Source organism: Schistocerca piceifrons, chromosome 4, assembly GCF_021461385.2.
Source record: "Schistocerca piceifrons isolate TAMUIC-IGC-003096 chromosome 4, iqSchPice1.1, whole genome shotgun sequence".
NCBI classification, from domain to species: Eukaryota; Metazoa; Arthropoda; class Insecta; order Orthoptera; family Acrididae; genus Schistocerca; species Schistocerca piceifrons.
The window spans coordinates 235793479-235820258 of NC_060141.1; the positions used below are offsets into that span (position 1 = coordinate 235793479).

Sequence of the window (26780 nt, forward strand, 5' to 3'; positions counted from 1 at the left end):
TAGTCTGAACAGATTCTTGCCGGGTTTTCATCTGGCGTGAACCAGGAACCAGATACCAACCCCTTAATGTCCTTGAAAGGGACCTGTATGAAGGTCGTGGTTTGATCGTGCGGGATGGGATTATGATTGGTGCACATACACCCCTGCATGTCTTTGACAGAGAAACTGTAACAGGTCAGGTGTATCGGGACGTCATTTTGCACCAGTATGTCTGCCTTTTCAGGGGTGCAGTGGGTCCCACCTTCCTCCTGATGGATGATAACACACAGCCCCACTGAGCTGCCATCGTGGAGAAGTACCTTGAAACAGAAGATATCAGGCGAATGGAGTGGCCTGCCTGTTCTCCAGACCTAACCCCCATTGAGCACATCTGGGATGCCCTCAGTCAACATATCACTGCACGTATTCAAACCCTTATGACACTTCAAGAGCTCCGACAGGCACTGGTGCAAGAATGGGAGGCTATATCCCAGCAGCTGCTCGACCACCTGATCCATAGTATGCCAACCTGTTGTGCGGCCTGTGTACATGTGCATGCATGGTGATCATATCCCATGTTGATGTTGGGGTAAATGCGCAGGAAACATTGGTGTTTTGTAGCACATGTGTTTCGGGACAGTTTTCTCAACTTATCACCAATACCGTGGACTTGCAGATCTGTGTCCTGTGTGTTACCTATGTGCCTATGCTATTAGTGCCAGTTCTGTGTAGTGCCACATTGTGTGGCACCACATTCTGCAACTATCCTTAATTTATGAGCATGAGTGTACTTATAACATACCTAGAAGAATATGAAAGATCATATGTAGTCTTGTGCTGTGCTTATCAGAACATCTCACACAAAAATGACTGAAATTGAACAGATACAAATTAATACTGTACTAATGTGGAATGGAGAAGTGCCAAACAATGATTACACTTCCCCAGTATTCTACCAATAAACCAAAGTCTACCACCTGCTTTACCCACGACTGAGACTTTGTAATAGTTCCATTTCGATTTTCTGATTATGGACATCAGGTTAATAAATATTGTCTTGAGCAGCTGGTTGGTTGGTTGTTTTGGGGGAGGCGACCAAACAGTGAAGTCATCAGTCCCATCAGATTAGGGAAGGGTGGAGAACGAAGTTGACTGTGCCCTTTCAAAGGAACCATCCCAGAATTTGTCTGAAGCAATTTACGGAAATCATGGAAAACCTAAATCAGGATGGCTGGACGTGGGATTGAACTGTCATCCTCCTGAATGCTAGTCCAGTGTGCTAATCACTGTGCCACCTCGTTCGGGGTCTTGAGCAGCTGTGGCATATTGGAAACATGTGGCATATTGAAAAGGTAAAGTCCATTTGCTTATAATTAAATGTTGGCAGCTCAGGAAGTTGGATGAATGCAGTATCATGTTTTGGTAACTCACAAAGCCACAGATGTCACTGTTTGGATTCACAGTCATCTGACTGTGGGTGAACGTAAGCAACAGTGGCTCTCTAATCTCTTCGCAGTTTTTTTTTGCAAAGTGTGTGCTGTAATCGTTTTTTCCTCCTCATAAAGAACATGAGTTATGGCTAGTTTATATCGGTACAGTAATGAATGAAGGAAATATTTGCAGATGGTTTCTACACTTTAAAAGTGGCTGTACAAATGTGCACTATGAAGGGCGGCGTAACAGTCAGCATATAGATCAAGAAATCGTCTAAGAAGCTGACCAAAAACTGCGAGAGACGACTGGGGTTCTGGCCAACTAATTTCCCCACTTTGAATGTGCCACTACTTACACAACTGTCACAGAAAACTATTGATATTGCAAGCTGTGGTCATGGTGGCTACCGCAAGACCTTACTGACCGATACAGAAGAGTGAGCAACATAAAGAGGGAGCATTATAAGTGCTTCTCGGGTCACAAGGCAAATGCAAGACAATTTTCATTCTTTTCCCAATTCTTGTGACAACGTGTTGGTGGTAATAAGACTATCACAGCTGCAATTTGCGCATTAGCTGAGGTAAATATTGGGCAGGGATGGGGCAAACACTTCGTCTTTTGCATAATCACATTAAAATATCACAAGAGGTTAAGAATGGTAATCATGGTGGCCTTATGCACTATACATCACCACCACCTGCACAGCCAAGCCATTATCAAGCAGATGTATGTTTAGGTGTTCCTGCATAGTCAAGTGGGAGTGCGTAGGTACACCTTGTTATAGGATGAAGTAGTTAGTGTGTCCTTGCAACTCAAGACAGAGGCCACAAAAAAAGCATGTCAAGGTAATAAATTCCTGTGACAGTTTTCTCTATGAAACAGAAGGGGGTATAAATCTTCTCTCTTGACAGTACACAGCACACACAAACCTTTGGAAAATCTCCATCATGTTCAATGCAGAAATGGAGCTTGGTCAACCTGTTTTTTCTGCGGGCTTTGCTGGAAAGCTGCTCAACCACAATCAACATTTTGTTCTGACACAGGAGACAAACCAGGACTTTTTGCTTCCACAGAGGGAATCCTTGTCCTCAAAATGTTTGTGTCAAGTGCAAATGGAGACTCTGCTGATGAAAGTACGTGTGGGGTGCTCGTTGAACAGAAGTTACTGGCTTCATTTTGTCGTGTAGTTTCCAGATTCTGCACTAGAAACCTCTGGTGACGGAAGCTTGTAACAAAAGAATGGTGCCTATAAAATCCAACAAACTTCCGAAGATACTCTATTAACTCGTTAAGATTTGAAGCAAATAAGTTGCACTGTTTCATTTGCATGAATTTTTGAAAGTGTAAAATTCTTTTGTGTTCATCCTGTATTACAAGACTGAATAGTTCCAAACCAAAAGTAAACATGTCACAAAAGAACATAAACTGATCAACAGAGACTGAAATGTGGCAACCAACAACTGGGAGGGGCAGGTACACAATGCATTGTGTAGCTAAACTGCCACGGTGTACTGAATCGCTAATGGGAACTGCTTGTTAAATTCAGAACATGACTTTGCCATGGGAGTATACCATCAGTGTGCAAGAAGCCGAAGATGCAGCCAAATTGTAGGAATGGCAACTTTTTTGTGACTCAGTTTTCTTTGTTCTTTCCACTACCACTGCTGCCAATAAAATATTCACATCATCTTATGCATTATACAGACATATGGCATGCCAAATAAATTTAAAAGCCACGTGGGATTAGCCGAGCGGTCGAAGGCGCTGCAGTCATGGACTGTGCGGCTGGTCCTGGCGGAGGTTTGAGTCCTCCCTCGGGCGTGCGCGTGTGTGTGTGTGTGTGTGTGTGTGTGTGTGTGTGTGTGTATGTATTTGTCCTTAGGATAATTTAGGTTAAGTAGTGTGTAAGGTTAGCAACTAATGACCTTAGCAGTTAACTCCCATAAGATTTCTTACACATTTGAATATTTTTGAAATTTAATACTGCCTCAATGAACTAACTGAAAGATTAGCAGAATGTGATTAAAAAATAAGTTACAACTAATACGTCATTCTACTTATCTGAAAAAGTATTTTGTTGTTGGACATCTGCATAGAATAATTGTATTTGTCAAACATAGGCCTAGAATAATTGTATTTTTAAACTAATTATGCAGCCAATTTAGAAGCTGGCACAGCCCCTCCAGTAGCAAAGATTTTATTCCGATTGTTAGCAGAAAGGAAGTAGTAACAACAAATCCCTTAAATTGACAACTCATTTTTGTTATATTGTGCTTTTTATTATGTTTTAAAACATTAAATATAAAATATACTCTTCATTACATTACAAAACAAAGCAGCAGAAAACAACAGATTCTATAAAATACAAACATATGACAAGTCATCCAGAAAGTTAGCTCTATTTAAGTACTATAATGACACTGCCGGGCTGCCACCATTTTGGTAACAAGCTACAGAAAAACTGCTGGCTAAGCCAAGAATAAAAATCATTTGCAGTTGGTGAACTGTCTACTAACAGTGACAGGCACTGACAGAACTGAAACTGCCACTACATATAAGAAAGTTCAAAATGACTGAAAGACATGCGGAAAAGATATAGTGATTAAAACGAGCAGACGTTTTTCACACCACTTCGACTTTTGGTGCAATTTTCATAAAAATTACTAATAAAACACTTTTACATAAAATACTGTTAATGTTAGCTGTAAGAGGATGCACTATGCCCCCCCCCCCCAAAAAAAAAAAACACCTTCATCTTTGCTTACTTTCCAAATGACCTTTGTAAAAAAAATATATACAAATATCACAGCCACAAAATTATAATTTGACAGACTATCCTGGTTAGCAAAATCTGTGGATTTCTTTCACTGACGAATAGTTAAAGTAACAGGATTTCATAAGTGGACATTCCTTTCAGTTCTGAAATACATGTGTGCTGCTTCCATTCATATTTTCCACTTTTGCTTCGAAGATAATGGCAACTCAGTTATTTTCATTCATTATTGCAGACAAGTGTGGTATGTTACACATCACATACAGTACTTTACTGCAAAAGAAAAGAAATCATAACATTCAATATACAACATGTGAAATCACAGGGTTTGAAAATTGTCAGTACTTATTCATATGCTACTTACCCAGTTCTTTCTCCATAATTCTGTAGTATGCAGACCATACCGTTTTCAAACATTTGCCACTGTCAAGGTAGATTGCTGCTGCAACAGATTCAAATAAATCACCCAACACTTTTGGTGCCGGAATCACTGTAGTGTGGTCATCACAAGAATCATCCCCAGAGCACATTACCTGCAATTTTAATAAGGACTAGAAAATGAATAAACTGAGATCATAGTTGACAGATATTCTATATGGTATTTTCAGTTTAGACTTACATCAACATGCACACATAAGGACTTAGAGCTTTCTACCCTGTTTATTGTTGGTATACTTGGTTAACAGGAGGTGGAACATTTCTGACAGTACAAAACTGGATGAGCTGTTCCTCCCCTTCCCCCTACCCTCACCACAAGTTTAATGCTTGCCCATTTGTGCAAAACCAATCAATCACTAACTTTCACAAAAACATCATTTACCCTTTTCTCTACTGATGTTTCTCTGCTAAAAATGTATCATCAGTTTTGCCTTTTGATTAAAATAAAACAGTTGATCATTCCATAAAGAACAGCACTGGGCCATTGATCAAACCCTGTGGTCACCCATTGTAATTTGTCCCTACTCAGATAACGTAGTGACCTCTAAGTTACTCGAAAAGCCTAGTTAACTTTCTGCATTCTGTTTCTTAAATGGGAACTAAACCAAGTATGTCCTCAATTATGTCTTCCATAAAAGCCTGATCCTAAATCAGCATTGCCAGACACAGATTTGAACTGTCGTCCTCCCGAATAACAAGTCCAGTGTGCTAACCACTGCACCACCTCGCTCGGTCCCCAGTGGTCATAGTCTCTACCTCCTCAGGCTTCTGGAACACAGTCCCTGAAATTAACCTTTAGAAGATCTACACGATTGATTTGTGACAATACCAGCAATCCTGTGCACCAGTGGCATTCTGTACTGATTTGTGACGATACCAGCAATCCCGTGCATAATTTTTGTTGCTCGTTCAGATACTGCTTTTATGTGGTCTTTAAAGTCAGCCCACAATATCGCGACTGAGATACTGACTCAATGTTGTCTTGACTGAAGCTTTGTATACTCTGATGGTGGGTTCCAAGTCCTAGACAATCTACACTTCATGAGTATGTACATTGTTTTATTTACTGGCACTTGCAGCTTGTTGCACAATTCCAGTTCCACACCAGGGTAAAGGTCCATTACATTTCTCTTCCATGTGTCTTTTGGAATCCCCTGAAACAATTATTAGCATGTCATCCATGTATGCCACAACTGCATTAACTTCTTCAATTGCATAAGCAGGCCTATGGATGGCTCCATGTGGCCACCCCTTCGCAATGTTTCTTTGTACTACTGCCTAGGTGGTCCAATGTACACTCCAACTTTTACAGTAATATAGCAGGTTCAAGTAATGATGCCTTGGAAATCTAGTCCCCTGAGGCACATGAAAAGGTAGAGCAACCAAAAATGATTGAAAGCTCCCAGGACCTCTAGTATTACTTAGTCAGCTGTCACATTTGTGAAGGTTCTACCATCCAATTACTTGCATCTTCAATAGATCTTCCATTTCAACAGCCATACTGATTTCAACTTAGTACAGTCAGTCCTCAATGGGTAAGTAGCCACACACAAAGAAGCCTTTCTTGAAGTTTTCCCAGAGTATTCATAAAGCACATCAGTTGGTATGATATTGCCAAAGTAGGGCCTCAGTCCTCACCTTTTTTGGTCTTCCATCTATCAGGCATTCCTCCTTGCACCAAACACTCACTGAAAAGTGCTATCACATGCCATACTAGCTGATTCTGCACTTCTTGCAATATCTCTCCATTGATCCTACCTGCGCTGGTAGCTTTGCCTCTCTTGAATGACAGAACTGCATCTCGAATTTCCTCCGGTGTGTATGGTGGTGGTGGTGGTACTACAACAGCTGCTGCTACTTCAGGTGACATGTTGCATAGTACATTCATCAGCCTCTAAAGTTGCCACTGCTGTTCATTATCCTTTTCTGCATCATCCACTGGCATTAGAGGCAGAGTCCTTCCAAACATCTCCCTCCTTATTTAATGCTGACATCACCAGTGGCAAGCTTTTTATGTGGGAATGACCAGCAACAACCTGTCCATTCGCATGAATGGACACAGGCAGACAGTGTTTGTTGTTAATGAGGATCACCCTGTAGCTAAACATGCCTTGGTGCACGGCCAGCACATCTTGGCACAGTGCTACACCGTCCGGGTTATCTGGATACTTCCCACCAACACCAACCTATCAGAACTCCGGAGACGGGAACTTGTCCTTCAATATATCCTCTCTTCCCGTTACCCACCAGGCCTCAACCTCCGCTAATTTCAAGTTGCCGCCGCTCATACCTCACCTGTCATTCAACCTGTCTTTGCCTCTGTACTTCCGCCTCGACTGACATCTCTGCCCAAACTCTTTGCTTTTACATATGTCTGCTTGTGTCTGTATATGTGCAGTTGGATATGTATGTGTGTGTGTGCGCGCGAGTGTATACCTGTCCCTTTTTCCCCCTAAGGTAAGTCTTTCTGCTCCCGGGATTGGAATGACTCCTTACCCTCTCCCTTAAAACCCACATCCTTTCGTCTTTCCCTTTCCTTCCCTCTTTCCTGATGAAGCAACCGTGGGTTGCAAAAGCTTGAATTTTGTGTGTGTGTGTGTGTGTGTGTGTGTGTGTGTGTGTGTGTGTGTTTGTTAGTGTCTCTATCAACATACCAACGCTTTCGTTTGGTAGGTTACATCATCTTTGTTCCTAGATATATTTTTCCCACATGGAATGTTTCCCTCTATTATATATAAGTGTTTTGGATGGGTTTAGCTTAAGAAAGTGTTATATATAAACACTTTCTTAAGCTAAACCCATCCAAAACACAAGTCAGCACCTTCCAACTTCGATCCTGGCAAGCTAACCATAAACTTAACATCTCTTGGAATAATACCACACTGGAACAAACCAACAAACCAACTTAACCTGGGCGTGGCACCTGATAAATCTCTGACATACAGGTACCATTGTGAAAAGACGTGACAAAAATTAACTGCCAGAAATAATATTCTGTGGAAACTAGCTAACAGCACATGGTGTGCTAAACCTTCCATATTAAGAACCACTATTAAGAACCACCGCACAGGACTTATGTTTCTCTACAGCCGAATTTGCCTGCCCAGTATGGTCCAGGTCAACCCATGCAAAGAAGGTCGACATAAGTCTCAGTGAAACATGTCGATTAACCAGGGGATGCATAAACCTACTTCCCTACCAAAACTATATAGAGGTGCTGGGTTTGTGAATCCCAACTCTCGGAGAGCATCACTTGAATTCACAGAGAGGCTCAGACAAACTGTTGACGATCAGCATCCCCTTTTTGGGAGTGAGTGCAAACCCGGGCGATTGAAATCCCATAAAAGGTTCTTAGCCATGATAATAGAAGAACCACCAGCTGATTACCCACCTGCACAGGAAGTGCCCACTGGATTCAGCACAAACTGGAAGACATTGAACCGAATAAGGACAGGGGTGGCCCCAGTGAAGACAAACATGATTAGGTGGGGTCTTGGAACCATGGATGATAGGTGCACTGTGGTGCTGTGCAGGATATGGCTCATCTGCTCAAACTACCCTTATAGGTGCAAACCTGACAATTTATGGCTGGACAAGAAAGAAGCCTTGGACGTGGTCCTATACTGGGATGAAAGATTGTGAACTGGTTTTCGGACATGAAAAAGTAAAAAGTAAGTTGGAACAGTAATTTCTAATCCAGAAAGATGATGGTAGTACAGTTACACAAAAGTAATTAATAGAAAGTTCTAGGAAAATGCTATGCAATACTGTGACTGGTTATTGAGTCTTTAAACAGTTCAGGAGATGATAATCTTCAAAATGGTTGATGAAACACTTGTATATAATAAATAATGTAATTTCAGCATTGAAGCATTTGTAAATAGAAGTAATCAAAATGCACTTTAACAATTAATATTACAATATTCAAACTGGTACTAAAGATGCTCATTATGTGATATTTCACTTACAAAACTCTATATTACAAAATAATTTGTTTAAAATATGTCTTCCTAAATACCTTGATGTCAGGTGTGAAACTGCTTGTATTAATCTTTTTTCATTGCAAATAACATATTACATAAATGTAATGTAATTGGATTGATAAAAAATTCACTCACCAAATGGTGGCAGGACGACACACATATAAAAGGTATCAAAATTTGCAAGCTTTTGGAGCCAGTGGCTCCTTCTTCTGGCAGAAGAGTTGAAGAGGAATGAAGAGGGGTGAGGGAGGAGGACTGGTGAGGTTCAGGATAAGGGGCAGAGTTCAGAAAAGTCACCCAGAACCCTGGGTCAGGGGAGACTTACCAGATACGGTGAGAAGGGGCCACTAGCCAGTCTTTACATCATTCATTTAAAACATAGTAAATAGTGGGGTACATCAGGTTAAAACCAAAATGTTTGCATATCATAATATTGTATAGGTTATGTCACGAAGGAGGGAGGTCATAGAATCCCTGCACTATCATTATGGTCCTTATTTGGCCATGATTATCTATTACTAAGGCATCAAGTTATGTTTTTGCAACCATTTGCTCCTCAAAGTGGGTTCCTGAACTAATTGTTCAAATTAATTTTCTAAGAAAGTATTCAATGCAATTTCCAATGACATTTTGTGCCTACCACCAACTTTAAATATGTATTTTTGACAAGATATTGAGAATTGATTGAAGCCACCATGAATAATAATTGTTTGAGTGGGGTACCTATTTGAAATGAAACTAAAGTTATCTTTGAGCTGTTCAACAACTAACTCACAGGAACTATCTACTTCAATTTCACTACAAGGCAGACTACTTTTAACAGCAATAAACACTTCACCTACAACTATAGGAAGGTAGGAAGCTGTGGGGACAGGTCGTGAGTTGCGCTTGAGTAGCTCAGATGGTAGAGCACTTGCCCGCGAAAGGCAAAGGTCCTGAGTTCAAATCTCAGTCTGGTACACAGTTTTAATCTGGCAGGAACTTTTATATTTAACCTATCCTTTCTGAACATGGTTTGGTGTTCTCCTTCTGACCCTCTTAATCCTATTTTTGCTGCTAAAGTGATTGTTAAAAATGTGCACAATTTGTTAATCATCATTCTCCAATTTTACATATTGGCCAGGAATGCATCTATGTCAGGGGCTCACACAATGGGCAGGAATGTACAACCCCTACATGTAAACAAACACAGCTTTCAACACTGTGGTGGCACTCCAATCCTTTAAAAGTCTACATATTCCAGATGGTATAAGGTTTAAAGCAGTGAAACCACATCTGCCCTCAGTAACTGTACCTCTAGTTTTCATTTCCGTTTAAAAAAAAAGAAAGTGACAATGTATAACAGTAAAAGGACGAGGCCTAGAAGTTAATCCATATGTCATTTATTTAACACATAGTAAACAGTGGTATCAATATAGTGGAAGGAAACATTCCACGTGGGAAAAATTATATATAAAGACAAAGATGAGGTGACTTACCGAACAAAAGCGCTGGCAGGTCGATAGACACACAAACAAACAAACATACACACAAAATTCAAGCTTTCGCAACAAACTGTTGCCTCATCAGGAAAGAGGGAAGGAGAGGGGAAGACGAAAGGAAGTGGGTTTTAAGGGAGAGGGTAAGGAGTCATTCCAATCCCGGGAGCGGAAAGACTTACCTTAGGGGGAAAAAAGGACAGGTATACACTCGCACACACGCACATATCCATCCACACATACAGACACAAGCAGACATCATCTCAGAAGAAAGGAAATTGACTGCAACATGAAAGTACAGTGTATAAGATACTCAATGATCTGACAGAGCTTGGAGAAAAGCAACTCCTAGAACTATTTACAAAATAGATATACTGATGGTTTGTCTTGTCAATTACTAGGTACACTTTTGATCATTATTTACTGGTATTGTTAATAATTACCCCCCCCCCCCCCCCCGAACTATTTATCTTTGACTACAATTGCCAATACCTGTCAGTAAAGCACGACTTTGCGGTGATGGTTGATTCTGAGGTAAGCTGGTCTGAATACTGGTGAGAGAAAATTTTCACTTCCAGTATTTGGCCAGCAAGGAGAGAAGAGATGATGATGTAAAGTTCATGGTCACCAGTCTTCGTGTCAATGTCCTGTATTCAGTTCCAAACCTCTCTGCAGTCTTATGAACTGCGGGCCTGGTGACCCCCTGGTGTTACTCGAGGGGAATAGGCAATGTGCTGCAACAGGGTTTTACTCTCTCTCACTCCTTCATCTATAACATCACAAACCCAACACTACACCAACATTACAATGTACAAGCACTCACTCATCCACACAATACAGATCCACATTTGAGAATTCCTCAAAGAAAGGCATAGGCAAAGCACCTCCACTATGACCTTGCCATGGTAGGAGATGCAGGATTCTTGCACCTGCTCTCGTACATTCATTCCCCAAGTATGGGGCTACTGCTTTTCCTTCACGCAAGCCCTCTACTCTACTCTGCAACTCCAATTTGCATATCCCCCTTCTCCCTCCCTTTCTGTCATAACCTATACAATATTATGATATGTAAACATACTGTATTTAATCTGATATACCCCACTATTTACTATGTTTTAAAGGAATGATGTAAAAGATTGACTACTGACCCAAGTACCATGATGTTTGAAGTGCATATGTGCACAGGAACTATGGATGTGAAAGCCACATTTATAGCCACACAGCACCACTGAGAGACAAGATGGTCAATACCTTCATGGAAAAACGTTTGTGGTGACCTATGGAACTGTGATTGTAACCAGTCCTGCACCTGTTCATCCAAAGCACATCGATGACCATGAATGTCTTTCTTCAGGGCTCCAAGAATATGGAAATGACTTGGGAGACATTGAGACTGTATGGAGGATGTGTAAGGGCTTCCCAATGAAACTTCTGCAGTGCGGTCTCAATAACCTTGGCAATGTGGGTGGGCATTGTTTTCTCTTTACTTTGCTTCTCGATTTTTCTTCTGCTATCTTCATTCCTTCCCTTTTCTTCATATACTTTGCATTCTCATTGCTGCACTTTCTCCTTGCTAAATCAGTTTTAGTTTATTGCTTTTTCTGTTTTGTTATTACTAATCCATCAATTACAGACAGTTTATTATTAATATTCTTCTGAGTCCATTAATTACTTCTAATCTCTTAACTGTCACCACTTCTAATCAGAGATTTGGTAACTCTGTTTTATGTTCAGCATTTACAACTTTTATATTGAATTAAATCAGAAGTTGAGACTGTTGGAACACAAGAGTTCACTATTGTGAAACAAACTAAGAAATATTTTTTTACTTCAAGGCATTGAAAAATTTTGTCAGAAATTTTTGTTAAAAATTAAGAGCATCTATGAGTTTATACCGAAAGAAACAAACATAAGTAACTTCCTTTAGTGAAATAAGTAGTAGTGAATGCAACTTATTTTCTCATTGAAAGTCACAGTTAAAATATCTTTGCACTATGAAATTTGATAAAAAATTACCCATAAATTGTGATTTTCATATTTATATACTACCAACTGAACCTTATGTCAACTAACAATGAAAAAATACAATAACAAAAATTACCTCATCTGTTATCTCATGATTATTTTCCTGTTGGTATTTTACAAATGCATCAATGTTGTAAAACAACTCCGAAGATCTATATTTGCAATATTTTTGCAAACCAATCCTTACAGAAAATGCTGCAAATGTGCAGTTGTTGACAAGTGCTGCTCTAAGGACTGTAATCTTTCCTGGGGACAGCTTCTGACACTTGTCATATATATAACTCGTCACCAAGAAATCTGAAGGAAATTGGCAAGAATAACTTTTCATGGTCCAGGTATACAATGTGCTTAAAACTACATGTGAACAATACAAAACACACAAAAAAAATTATTACATTCAAATACTATGTGGATAGATCACTGCTGACCGTACAGAGGAGGCACTGAGTGGTTGTCTCAAATGCTGTATAGCAAAATTCTGAGAATCTGAGTGGGGGCACAATACAGCATGGACTCCGCTAGGTTTGGTGCTTGGCCCCTTTCTGTTTCTGACATGTGTGAATGATCTGTCTCTGTCAATCAACAAAAACCTTTAAACAATATTTGAAGATGACATAAGTATCGTTGTGGATAATATCTCACTCTGATCTCAACTTCAAGGACGTTCTGGTGGTGGTTCAGAATTAAGTTACTATTGATAAATTTAAGGAATACTAGTTGTTTCCATTTCCACATTAGCAGAACAACCCAGAAATACTAGTAGTACATAATGTCCAGATTATGATAAATGTGTACTCTTCAAATTCCTTGGCAGACATACAGATAGTGAGCTGAAGTGGAAACATCATGTTCTCCAGACATTAAACTGTTGTCATTAGCAATATTTGTTTTACGATTATCTCCCATCTTGGCGACAGTATGTCTAAGTCTGCAAACTCTGACTACCTTATTTTCACTCCATAATGTGTTATAGCATAATATTTTGGGGCAAATGCCAGCTTACAAAAATCTTCACAGGACCTGTAAACCCCATGCTGTAAACAGATCTAACAATTTGGGATAATTACATTACCATCTCAATACATACATTCTCTGGTATGTTTTATCATTAGTAACACAGCTCAATTTCAAACACACAGCCCACATCATGAAGAAAAGAGGATCATCATACTGAACTGAAGCATTTGGTATTGGTACAAACTGGTGTAAAATATACTGGTGCTAAAAATCTTCAATGCTCTGCTTAGTAAGATTAAATGCTTGAGAGGTAATATGTTTCAGAAATATCTGCTTGATAACTCATCCTACTCAGCAGAAGAAGTCTTTTGCAGATATAAAACAAAAGGTATCCCTCATGGGCTAATAGAATTTATGAGAAAAGTTTGTTAATTTAGTATTAAAATGTCATGCACGGAAACACTTCATTTCTTTACTTTACAAACTATCTAAGCTAATAATGCATGAACTAAGCCACTAATCTTCGTTGTCTGCTTATCTTTTTATACCTGGTGATGGAAAAATTGTGGCGAATTCACCACTTTTTGTAATGTTCTCTTTAAAGCGTTCTTGCCTGATGTGAACATGTAATCCATATACAAAGCCAAGGTAGTCATGGAAAGAGCACTGAATAAACACCAAGAATGTAAGCCAGAAAGTCAACAGTCCACAGTAGTGTCAGGATTCCCAACAGGAGCTAGGTGAGATATAAAATATTTCATACGACATACTGTCCAAGACTGGCTCATGGCTGTTCATCCTTTATCCAAGCTGTTATCGGCCTCAGCGGCTCGGCAGCAACATCTCTGGTTGCATTGACAGACACTAATTGTAGTGCCTCAACAGACTATTGATTGGATCCACCACTGAGGATAATAAATTCTTTATACTACTACCGCACTACTGTATCATTACTATTTACATTCTGTATATGTATCCATATTTTTTGTACTGATAGTGTATGTGTGTGTTTTATAATTATTACTGATATTTCTGTGAAACCTCTATCTTAACTTTCTGTGGTATCCAGACTTCAAAATCGCAAAACTGAGCAAAACGCAGAATCGAGAAACACATTAAAACCTTAAAGTAGGAGCAAAAACCTATTTAATTGGCATACATGATTAAACATCATAATCCTCACCAATACCATGTGAAAACTGTATAAATGAAGGAAATTAAATGTACAATACAATGGTTATAGAATAATTTATGGTAATAAATTTCATTAGCTCTTAAAAAAAATCACACGTGTAATAGCAAGTAAAAACTCATCAAAAATTGAAATTGGTATATGTGTACAAGGTAATCAAGCTTTTTTTCCAAGGTGCTACAACCAAAAATTATACTTCAAAATAAACATTTTTGAGAAATCTTTCCTTTGTGTTCACCCAGAAAAAAGAAAAAGTTGATGAACATAGTGAATTAAACTAAAAACTGAAATATGGTGAAAGGCGTCAGACTCTCACGTGTGTGTGTGTGTGTTTTCCTTTAGCCAATGGCAGTTTACTTGGGTTGAGTAGATTTTAAGCCATGTACACACTAAGCTTGAAACATGTTTTCGTCTATTTGAAGTAGATGCCATTTGGAAACATATTTTGAAACAGAAACAACACGGAAACATCTAGCTGTAGCAGTGTCCATACAGAAAAAAGGAAACAATGTTTCAGGCCAGCTACCGCATGTCACCTCTGCATGGCGCAAGTGTATGGTTATATGTCGCATTGTGTCATCTGTTGTATACAGTTGTTATGTGTTTTGTTTTCTTTTCCTGCAAGTTTTTCAAAAATATTGCTGTGGACAAGGCAGCAGACTGTCAAGATGTTATCGTTGCACCAGGTTGATGCCTGCTTGTGAAACATATGAAGCAAGCAGTACAAGAAAAGCAATAAAACAAGACACATTGCAGCAAACTGCTGCTACAGGTGGTAGAGAAAGACTGTGTAAAAAAGAAAGGACCTTGCCACTGGTGGGGAGGCTTGCGTGTCTCAGCGATACAGATGGACAGATACAATGGACGGGTATCTGTTGAGAGGCCAGACAAACCTGTGGTTCCTGAAGAGGGGCAGCAGCCTTTACAGTAGTTGCAGGGGCAACAGTCTGGATGATTGACTGATCTGGCCTTGCAACACTAACCAAAACGGCCTTGCTGTGCTGGTACTGTGAACGGCTGAAAGCAAGGGGAAACTACAGCCGTAATTTTTCCCGAGGGCATGCAGCTTTACTGTATGGTTAAATGATGATGGCGTCCTCTTGGGTAAAATATTCCGGAGGTAAAATAGTCCCACATTCGGATCTCCAGGCGGGTACTACTTAAGAGGACGTCGTTATCAGGAGAAAGAAAACTGGCATTCCACAGATCGGACCATGGAATGTCAGATCCCTTAATCGGGAAAGTAGGTTAGAAAATTTAAAAAGGGAAATGGATAGGTTAAAGTTAGATATAGTGGGAATTAGTGAAGTTCGGTAGCAGGAGGAACAAGACTTTTGGTCAGGTGAATACAGGGTTACAAATACAAAATCAAATAGAGGTAATGCAGGAGTAGGTTTAATAATGAATAAAAAACATAGGAGTGCGGGTAAGCTACTACAAACAGCATAGTGAACGCATTATTGTGGCCAAGATTGACATGAAGCCCATGCCTACTACAGTAGTACAAGTATATACCCCAACTAGCTCTGCAGATAATGAAGAAATTGATGAAATGTATGATGAGATACACGAAATTATTCAGGTAGTGAAGGGAGACGAAAATTTAATAGTCATGGGTGACTGGAATTCAAGAGTAGGAAAAGGGAGAGAAGGAAACATAGTGGGTGAATATGGATTGGGGGAGAGAAATGAAAGAGGAAGCCGTCTGGTAGAATTTTGCACAGAGCATAACTTAATCATAGCTAACACTTGGTTTAAGAACCATAAAAGAAGGTTGTATACATGGAAGAATCCTGGAGATACTAGAAGGTATCAGATAGATTATATAATGGTAAGACAGAGATTTAGGAACCAGGTTTTAAATTGTAAGACATTTCCAGGGGCAGATGTGGACTCTGACCACAATCTATTGGTTACGAACTGTAGATTAAAACTGAAGAAACTGCAAAAAGGTGGGAATTTAAGGAGATGGGACCTGGATGAACTGACTAAACCAGAGGTTGTACAGAGTTTCAGGGAGAGCATAAGAGAACAACTGACAGGAATGGGTGAAATAAATACAGTAGAAGAAGAATAGGTAGCTCTGAGGGATGAAGTAGTGAAGGCAGCAGAGGATCAAGTAGGTAAAAAGACGAGCGCTAGTAGAAATCCTTGGGTAACACAAGAAATATTGAATTTAATTGATGAAAGGAGAAAATATAAAAATGCAGTAAATGAAGCAGGCAAAAAGGAATACAAACGTCTCAAAAATGAGATCGACAGGAAGTGCAAAATGGCTAAGCAGGGATGGCTAGAGGACAAATGTAAAGATGTAGAGGCTTATCTCACTAGGGGTAAGATAGATACTGCCTACAGGAAAATTAAAGAGACCTTTGGAGAAAAGAGAACCATTTGTATGAATATCAAGAGCTCAGATGGAAACCCAGTTCTAAGCAAAGAAGGGAAAGCAGAAAGGTGGAAGGAGTTATATAGAGGGCCTATACAAGGGTGATGTACTTGAGGACAATATTATGGAAATGGAAGAGGATGTAGATGAAGATGAAATGGGAGATATGATACTGCGTGAAGAGTTTGACAGAGCACTGAAAGACCTAAGTCGAAACAAGGCCCCGGGAGTAGACAACATTCCATTGAAACTACTGACGGCCTTGGGAGAGCTAGTCTTGACAAAACTCTACCATCTGGTGAGCAAGATGTATGAGACAGGTGAAATACCCTCAGACTTCAAGAAGAATATAATAATTCCAATCCCAAAGAAAGCAGGTGTTGACAGATGTGAAAATTACCGAACTATCAGTTTAATAAGTCACAGCTGCAAAATACTAACGCGAATTCTTTACAGACGAATGGAAAAACTGGTAGAAGCCGACCTCGGTGAAGATCAGTTTGGATTCCGCAGAAATGTTGGAACACATGGGGCAATACTGACTCTACGACGTATCTTAGAAAATAGATTAAGGAAAGGCAAACCTACATCCCTTGCATTTGTAGATTTAGAGAAAGCTTTCGACAATGTTGACTGGAATACTCTCTTTCAAATTCTAAAGGTGTCAGGGGTAAAATACAGGGAGCGAAAGGCTATTTACAATTTGTACGGAAACCAGATGGCAGTTATAAGAGTCGAGGGGCATGAAAGGGAAGCAGTGGTTGGGAAGGGAGTGAGGCAGGGTTGTAGCCTGTCCCCGATGTTATTCAATCTGTATATTGAGCAAGCAATAAAGGAAACAAAAGAAAAATTCGAAGTAGGTATTAAAGTCCATGGAGAAGAAATAAAAACGCTAAGGTTCGCCGATGACATTATAATTCTGTCAGAGACAGCAAAGGACTTGGAAGAGCAGTTGAATGGAATGGACAGTGTCCTGAAAGGAGGATATAAGATGAACATCAACAAAAGCAAAATGAGGATAATGGAATGTAGTTGAATTAAGTTGGGTGATGCTGAGGGAATTAGATTAGGAAATGAGACACTTAAAGTAGTAAAGGAGTTTTGCTATTTGGGGAGCAAAATAACCTAATGATGGTCGAAGTAGAGAGGTTATAAAATGTAGACTGGCAATGGCAAGGAAAGCGTTTCTGAAGAAGAGAAATTTGTTAACATCGAGTATAGATTTAAGTGTCATGAAGTCATTTCTGAAAGTATTTGTATGGAGTGTAGCCATGTATGGAAGTGAAACATGGACGATAAATAGTTTAGACAAGAAGAGAATAGAAGCTTTCGAAATGTGGTGCTACAGAAGAATGCTGAAGATTAGATGGGTAGATCACATAACTAATGAGGAGGTATTGAATAGAATTGGGGAGAAGAGGAGCTTGTGGCACAACTTGACAAGAAGAAGAGACCGGTTGGTAGGACATGTTCTGAGGCATCAAGGGATCACAAATTTAGCATTGGAGGGCAGCTTGGAGGGTAAAAATCGTAGAGGGAGACCAATAGATGAATACACTAAGCAGATTCAGAAGGATGTAAGTTGCAGTAAGTACTGGGAGATGATGAAGCTTGCACAGGATAGAGTAGCATGGAGAGATGCATCAAACCAGTCTCAGGACTGAAGACAACAACAACAACAACAAAAAAAGGTCATTTGTTGTAGCTTGCTTCGAAATGTGAAATAAATACCTAAGGCTCTGAAATGAATCTCCCATTGACAAAAAACTATGACTAACAGCAGGTCTGGTTGTAGCTGCCTTTCTCTAGCTTTTTTTTATGATATCCAAGTGGAATTATGCAAACTACCGCTGTCATCCACATTCAGTTCCCTTATGTAGCAAGTTTTCCCATCAGTTGTTGTATAGTATGTTTTCACTCACCAAAGGTGGCAACTGCATGCACACCAACAAATCAATTTCGTACAACAACTTATCCGATTTTATCAACCATCACAAAGTACTATACAAACTCTCCATCACAATAATATCACAGTTTTAAAACCAATTACGAAATTCTTTGATAAATGCAACCTTACTTTATAAAACTATACAACACTGAGAGATGGTTATGGCCCTCATACCACAAGTCATGATAAATAAATAAAAAAAAAAAAGAATGTATGGCAAGGACAATGTCTTTCATTTTATTTGAGTGAACCTTCAGTATTAATAATGCAGGAGCACATATTACAGTTTGCTCATCTCTATACATGACGTGGCAACAATATGAAAACAATACAACAAAGAACTTCGCAGATGACGTGATTACACTGAGAAATGTTTGTTGGCAGTGTGGACAGAAAGAGAGAGACAAGAAATAAAGTCAGAAACTGATGGAAAGATTATTTTCTACACTGTTTCACAACAGAAACATATTTCCAGTGGCAGTATGGATGCCACTTCACACTACATTTTGCAGTGGTGATGTCACTAGTGGGTTTTCCCCTATCCACTTCTGCAAGCACTTGTGAACTACCCCTGTGTGAACTGTGTGCCCTTTGATTATTCATTTCCTTCATACTGTGTGACATTTGAGTGCAGTAAGCTGTTTCAAAGCAATGCTGCATTGAAAGTACCATACCACTAGTACGTTACACTCATCACTAAATTTCAATTAACAAAGCATCAAAGATATAAGGCTTCAAGAGCTCTTATGACAACTAATGCACTACACCTCAGGTGAGTAAGCTGTAACATAATGGATAATGCCATGGTTAGCTGAGTTAGAGGTTGTAGTTTTGCAACTTGCTGCCTGCCAATATGTGTTTTTCAACTAAGCATTGTTATCATGTTTGTTACGATTGTAATACCATACCTTCGGCAATACTTGATGTAGTTAAGTTTTTCTTTCTGGTCAGAGACCAAAGGATGAAATAACTATTTGCCTGTTTATTTCTGAATGTGAGGTGACTTCTGAGTGTGTGGTTACACAGAAACCTAAGGTGACAGCTTACATTCATGCAAATGAAATAAGCAGCAATAAAATTCATACTGTTCCTTGTCACAAATACTTCACTACCTATTTTAAAATATGTGGTGATTTCTGAGTGTGTGATTAGGCATGAATTCTAAGAGGATAGCTTAAATTGCTGCGAGTGAAAAGATGAGCAACATTCATATTTTTCCTTGTCACAAATATTTTGCATGTTGCACAAGCAAAAACATATTTCCCATAGAATTCTTGCTACAACTGAGATTCTCCTGTCACTAACACACCCCCAAATATCAACTTGACACTATAGTGATTGACAAACCGATAGCCACATTCCTGGTCGCCATCACGTCACGATTATGCCAGTTCCTGCAAAAAGTAGTGCAAAATGTACTTGACCCATCATCATTGTATGGTGAAGCTAAACATTGCAAGCTGTGTTGGCAACACCGATCGTGGATTATGTCAGCATTTCCTCTCTTCCCTTAACTCCACAACCACCCACAGTGTGAACCATCTGATTTTGTGCCCCTTATAACTCGTTCAGTCACATCAAATGTCGATAGGAAGAAAATGGGACGAAGTCAAGCAAGATGTAGAGTAAGAATGTAAAATCAAATAAACTTTACTAGAAAGAAACGCAAAAACAGGGAATTTTTAGCATTGATCTTATGGGTTTTCACAGGGGCTATGAATTTATGATGTAGAAGTGCGAAAAACATAAAATTGGAGAACGTAAAATTAAAGTTCCACTGTATAGTTTACGTACTGACTCATTCCAGAGCCAAGTGACTGGCTCACAATTATGGATATATGAAACAAAAAGTGACCATTTTTAAAATATGAAAAAATGGCAAGAAGAAATGACAGAAAATTTCTCTCTCTCTCTCTCTCTCTCTCTCTCTCTCTCTCTCTCTCTCTCTCTCTCTCTCTGAGGTGGGAGTGGGTGGGTCTGTTTGTAGCACTGTATTAAAAGCTAACCAGCTTTCAACTTTTTGTTTTTTAATGTATGCCTGTCCAAATGCTCAGCACCTCCTCACTGTGGTAGTAGTGATCTATGTGCATACACATACTGTAGTATGTTAATCAAAGCACACTCAAACATTAACTGAAACAACAGGAATAAAGAACTGTAACTATACATTATTACATTTAATATTACATTTGTACTGAATACTAGTTGGTATTCTCAATAACATTTAAAAAATTACCTCTTTTAAATTATAGGAAAAAAATTAGTAACCATGACACAAGTTAGCAGAAAACGGCACTGCTAGGAGCCACGTAGTTTACTAATACTCCCACAATAAAATAATATCTACGTGTAAGAGACAAAATACAATAAGCACAATTCAAAAAGAAAAATGTAAAACAAAGGGCAAGCCTGAAAGTAACTGCTACGTGAAATTATCAATTAAACGCTAATTCATATAAGAAATTACTATCATGTTGTGTGTTTTAACACCGAGAGTGAGACCTTTTGCAGGAAACCAGTCAATGACACTGTTCAGAACATTGTTTACCATTTCTTCTGTTTCTGTATGTATGCTTGGTTTGCATACAATACTAATGTCATTAACAAAAAGAACTAATTTTGTTTGTTGTATGTTAGATGGATACGTGAGGAACAACGACAACCTAAGAGAGGAATCTCCCCGATTACATTGTCTGAATTACTAAGCACAACTTTGTGAATTCTTCTGGTTAGGTACGGCAATATTCACTGGTTGGCTATACAATCAGTTCCATAAAATTTCAGTTTGTCTAAGAGGATATTATGGTTCACACAGTCAAATGGCTTAGATAGGTCACAGAAATTATAAATCAGTGCTATTTTATTATTTAATGTTTGCAAAATTTGTAGAACTACTCTTCTGGAACCCAAACTGTGATTTGCTGAAGATATTACTGTTATTTAGGTGAGATACTGATCTAGAATACATCACATTAAAAATTTTGGAAAATGATGTCAGTAGTGAAACAGGTTGATATTTACTGACATCTCTCCTATCACCATTCTTTTAGATTGGTTTAACAATAGCATGCTTCCATCTTTCTGGAAGAAATGCCTTGAGTAAGTTGTGCATTACCTATTTCAGACAAGACAGGGCTGCTTATATGGGAACAAATCCTTAGTACTCGGTTGGAAACACTATCAAATCCACATTAGCTTTTATTTATGAGGGAATATATAGTTCTTAATTTCAGGAGGAGAAGCTGGTGATTCATTCATATGACTGAATTTTAAAAGAAGTGGTTTCTCAACATACTGCTGTGCTTTTTCTCTTGAACTGTTTGTTCCCATATTTTTTACTATATTCAACAAATGGTCATTAAATGCATTTGCTACTGGTGACTACCCATTTACAGTACTTATTTCCGTTTAAGTCAATAGTGATGTTATCCTGTTCCTTGGGCAGGTGCCATGTCTGTCATTTCACGACATCCCATATAGCCTTAAAGTCTGTTGCCAGAATTATTAATTTCTGACATAATATGCATATTCCTTGATTTTTTAATACCTCTTCTTAGTAATTTGGAGTAGTTTTTGTAGTGTGCAACAATTGTACGATCTTTACTTGTTCCCAGTGGATACAATTCCCTTTCCCAAGATACTTTAATTCCCCTTGTGATCCATGGCCTTTTTACATGGCTGTCAAATGTCCTTTCAGATTAGCTTATGCAGAAAGCTATTTTCAAATAATGATAAATTCATATAATGCAATAGATTAAATTTTATGTCAGCATTTGGTTCATTACAAATTTCATCCCGGATTATCTCTCTGTAAACTATTCTTAAAACCGTTTGTTTGGGAGTCATCAATTATTCTGATATTTCCACTGAGGAGTATTTATACTGTAAGGCACTATCTCATTTACCCCAAATAACTGTGCATCATGATCAGAGAGAGCAGTTATTACTGGGGATAATGTTACTGCCTTGCTTTGAGCCTCATCAAGGAAAATTACCTATTACGGAACTACTGTCTTTATCCACTTGTGATGGAAAATTTATTACTGATACTGAATTATAGGATCCAAATATGGTTTCCAGATCATTTTTCATATCACAGTTCTTTAGAAAATTTACACTGAAATCACAACAGACTATTAACTGCTTGATGCTATCTGACAGACAGTTCAAAATATCCCAGTGGGGATCTATACACTGTTACAATTAAAGGAGAACTATTTTTCAGTATTAATCCAGAAGCACACACTTCTATGTGCTGATTACCAAAAAATCTTCTTGTCACAATGTTTTGGAACTGCTGTTTTCAATTAATAAAATGTTCCAGGCTATTATGCCCTGGTCAAATAGACTCAATAGCAAGCTAGGGTCTGAATGAGACATTCAAAGAAGCTATGATCCCCCTTGAAAATGTCCTCCGCAGATGGGGACGAAATATAGGGTTTCAATGTGAAATCCATTTGACCATGGCATAATAGCCTGGAACATTTTATTAACTCTGGCATTTTCGTTCATGAAAGTTTACGCTTTACAACTTTTTTTTCGTCTTAATATACATAACAACTTGTCTATGTTCAACGTCAACTTGCCATAAACACTTACAGGCAGCTGGTGGCACCACTATCGGTGAAGGGTACATAAAGTGTGTGGGGGCGGGGTTGTGGAAAATGGTGTAGTCGTCATCGTAACGAAGCACTTTATGACACCCAAAAGGGCATGATCATTGGCTTTGGGCCGAGGGTGGAAGCGTTTCCAAATTGTTAAAGTTTGTAAACTGTTCGTGCCACCGTGGTTAACGTATACAATGCGTGAAAAAACATTGTCCAATACTGGCTATGAGGCAGCTGTGTTGCATCTCACGCCATAGATGACAGGGGTGAACTATAGTTGTGGAGATGTAAGCAGGAGGACAGATCTGCAACTGCTCAGCAACTGACCAACCAGATGAACTGAGGGACTACTAACAGTGTTTCCTCAATGACCATTCAGCCAACATTGCTGCATACAGACATCCATAGCAGGTGCCTGATTCACGCACCCATGCTGACTGCTGTTCATTGGAGAAATTTGGAATTTACATATTGCACCACAACTGAATGTTCACTGAATGCAACAGATGGCCTTTCCAAATGAATCATGTTTTATGCACAATCGGCCAGAAAGCAAAGCCCCTGCAACAATAGTTGTAAGGGTCCAGGCCAGAGGAGGAAGTGTTTTGGCCTGGGAAAAGTTTTTGTGGCATTCCCTGGGTGATCTTGTCTTTCTGGAAGGTACAATGGATCAACACAAGTGTGCATCTACCTTTGTCGATGATGTCCACCCCTACTTGCAGTTTGTTTTTCCTTGGGATGATGGAATCTGCCAGGAGGGCAATGTAACATGTCACACAGCTCACTGTGAACTTGCGTGGTTCAAAAAGCACCAGGATGAGTTTACTGTACTCCCGTAGCCACTAAACTCCCAAAATTTAAACCCAACTGAGAATCTGTGGGACCACCTCAATCAAGCAGTTCACACCACGGGTCCTCAATCAAGAATCCTAGCACAGTGTCAACAGCACTGGAGTTGGCATGGCTCCACATCCCTGTTTATAACTTCCAGAACCTCACTGACTTTCTTCCTTTATCTTTCACAGCACTCTGCATTGCAAAAGGTGCTTATTGGGGCTTTTAACAGGTGTTCACAATAAAGTCACTGAACAATGTATTTACCTTCTCTAACCTTTTAGTTATGTGGTGCTGAGATAGGCACAGGATGTCTCTCTTTTCAGAGCTTATAAATTTTCTGGAGAGACAAGAAGCTCTTCAACTTTATTAATTATTCCTCTAATATTCTGATGAAATAAGCTTGTCATTTGTCTCAAATGGCATACCTTTCACATTTTGCTCTAAACTGATTATTGTGCGTCATTCCACAGCAGTGTACCTTTCCTATACCAAAACACAGTGATTGTAAATTTCTTCAAAGAGAATATCTGGCTGAATTTTACTGGTTCTTGTGCTCAACTACTGTGAAACCACTCCATGTATTGTACTGTTGTTATCTTTTGATAGTTATGGGTAGAACATGTAGCTCATGATTTATGACAAAAATATAATCTTTTTGCACTTACCCTCTTTACAATATACAAGTAAAACTCATTCAGTAAACTTTGTCATCAGACAGAAACCTGGGCACTTAAAAATGCAGACAAAAATTGTGGTCATCTAATCTGTTGAAATGATCCTTTTTTCCATACCTTTGGGCTTCCATATCATTATGAGAAGTTGGACTTGTGCCCATGGGCAGAATCCATGTGATATTGGCTATGTGCAGCACACAAGACAAAATAGGCAATGTTCTGCTCCACAGATTTAATCAGAAAGGTTTATTGGTGGACCCAGATTAATTCTCTGCACTGCCACTCTATCAACTCAGTCCAAATAAAAGTCTCAAATCTTGCTTTGATCTGCGAGAAAGGGTTGATCTTCTCATAAAAGCAAAGCCAATAATTAAAAGCTCTGTAGCAATCCAACCTCTTCCACAAAAATGCCACAACCGCCCAATAGATTGGAAAACATACACCACTAATAGTTCATACACCACCTCCAACTGGCTGCTAGCAACTTCTCCTCAACAACAAAACAAGAATGCAACTCAATGCTAAAACACTATACTTGAATTTCCAGAGACACTAATACAAATTATAGCCTGCAGTGAAAACCTTGCAGAGTCAAACTAGTGTATTTAAATGCCACCTTCCAGCTTGCTACCTGGCTCCTCAACCTAACTTCCTGCCTCTCCCTATTGAGTTTCTGTACCCTTGCTGAATGGGAACACTCACCTAGAAAACTGGAATGGTTCAACCCAAAATCCACTGTACTACAAGAAATAACTCTGTTGCTCATGAAGGATCACCTTCTCCCAACATTTTAACTGCACTATTAAAACACCATCTCCGATCCAGAGGGCACACAGCTTCAATACCCCACGAGGGCTACTGCCTGATCCTTGATTTCATGAGTGCCAAAATCTCTGCACAAAATTATTTTAAAATTCAGACTTTTTAGCCTATCAGTCTCTAGAACAGAATTCAAACCTTTCTATTGACCACTTTCAGTTTCCATTTAAAGAACTCAGCAGGAAATTGCTTTGAGAGAGGACTTTTCAAATTTCTTTCCTAGTGTTAGAAAAACTGCTCATCCTGTCTCACCTTTGTAAACAGCATGGTCTGCCATTTATTTACTGCTTTAGCCTGACCAGATTAGGACCTTAAAGCCCTCTTTTACATCTGCCCAGGAACAAACTAAAAAAACTGCATGACAATCACAATAACAATAATTAGCATTATTAATAAAAATTGGCAATAATATTAATAATAATAATAATAATAGTGTCACTAACAATGAACTAAAATACAGGAGGAGTGGGGTTAAGAATGATACTGATTAGTTATTACTTAAAAACTCAATAATAATAATAACAATTTGCATCATTAATAAAATGCAATAACTGGCAATACTATTAAAAATATAATAATAATAATAAATGGAAGCATTAAGAATGATATTGTTAGTTCCAGACTTTTTGAAGTCTTGTTTGGTATTAGAAAAAGCGGAAGGGATAACGGAAGAGGAAAAGCTTGAAATGAAAGTTAATAGCTGCTAAGAAACAAGAGAATTTCAATAAAGACCTCTGTAAACAAGGGGAGGGGAAAGTGATTAGGGAGGGAGGGTTGATGAAGAGTAGACTGCAGAAGAGAGAGCTACTGTGATAGCCATTGTTTTAAGTTTGAAAGATATTTTAATTTATTTGACACTCTGAGGAAGACTGTTCCAAAACCAGGGTCCTAACAAAATGATTTACAGAACATGGCGGTATTGTGGAGTGGTACAGAGAGAATTTTACTTTGTTGAGAATGTATATTTCTGCAGTGTTGTTCAGACAGTAGTGTGTAATGGTTTAACATAAACAGGAAAGAGTGCAATGATTGAGAAGACGATACAGCTAACACTGGGAATGATAATCTCTATGGTTATTGGCACGTAGCCACGATAACTGTTCATATGCAGTAGTGTTGTGGTCAAAATAGCATACATCACAAATGTATTGCACACAAGCCAAGCATTCATCACCAATTCCAACAGAGATCTCTCTGTAGAACCACCCGTTTCGGTGTTTGAATAAATCAGTACATACAGCTTAAACCTT

The 26780-nt window shown here is 38.9% G+C and overlaps 1 protein-coding gene across 7 annotated transcripts in view; it reads right to left on the reverse strand.

Annotated features, from left to right (window-relative positions):
- Nucleotides 1-3670: 3670 nt before the first annotated feature.
- LOC124795481 (endoribonuclease Dicer-like) overlaps nucleotides 3671-26780 on the reverse strand; it is a 428130-nt gene continuing 405020 nt past the window's right edge. For 6 of the 7 annotated variants that reach the window (XM_047259520.1, XM_047259523.1, XM_047259524.1 and 3 more), the window contains 3 exons: nucleotides 12187-12407; nucleotides 4551-4719; nucleotides 3671-4459 (listed from right to left, as the gene is read on the reverse strand). In XM_047259520.1, coding sequence (XP_047115476.1) covers nucleotides 4443-4459; nucleotides 4551-4719; nucleotides 12187-12407 — 407 coding nt within the window. In that variant the 3' untranslated portion in view covers nucleotides 3671-4442. Of the gene's footprint in view, nucleotides 4460-4550; nucleotides 4720-12186; nucleotides 12408-25782; nucleotides 25885-26780 lie in introns of those variants that run through there. The other variant, XM_047259525.1, reaches the window with a different exon arrangement.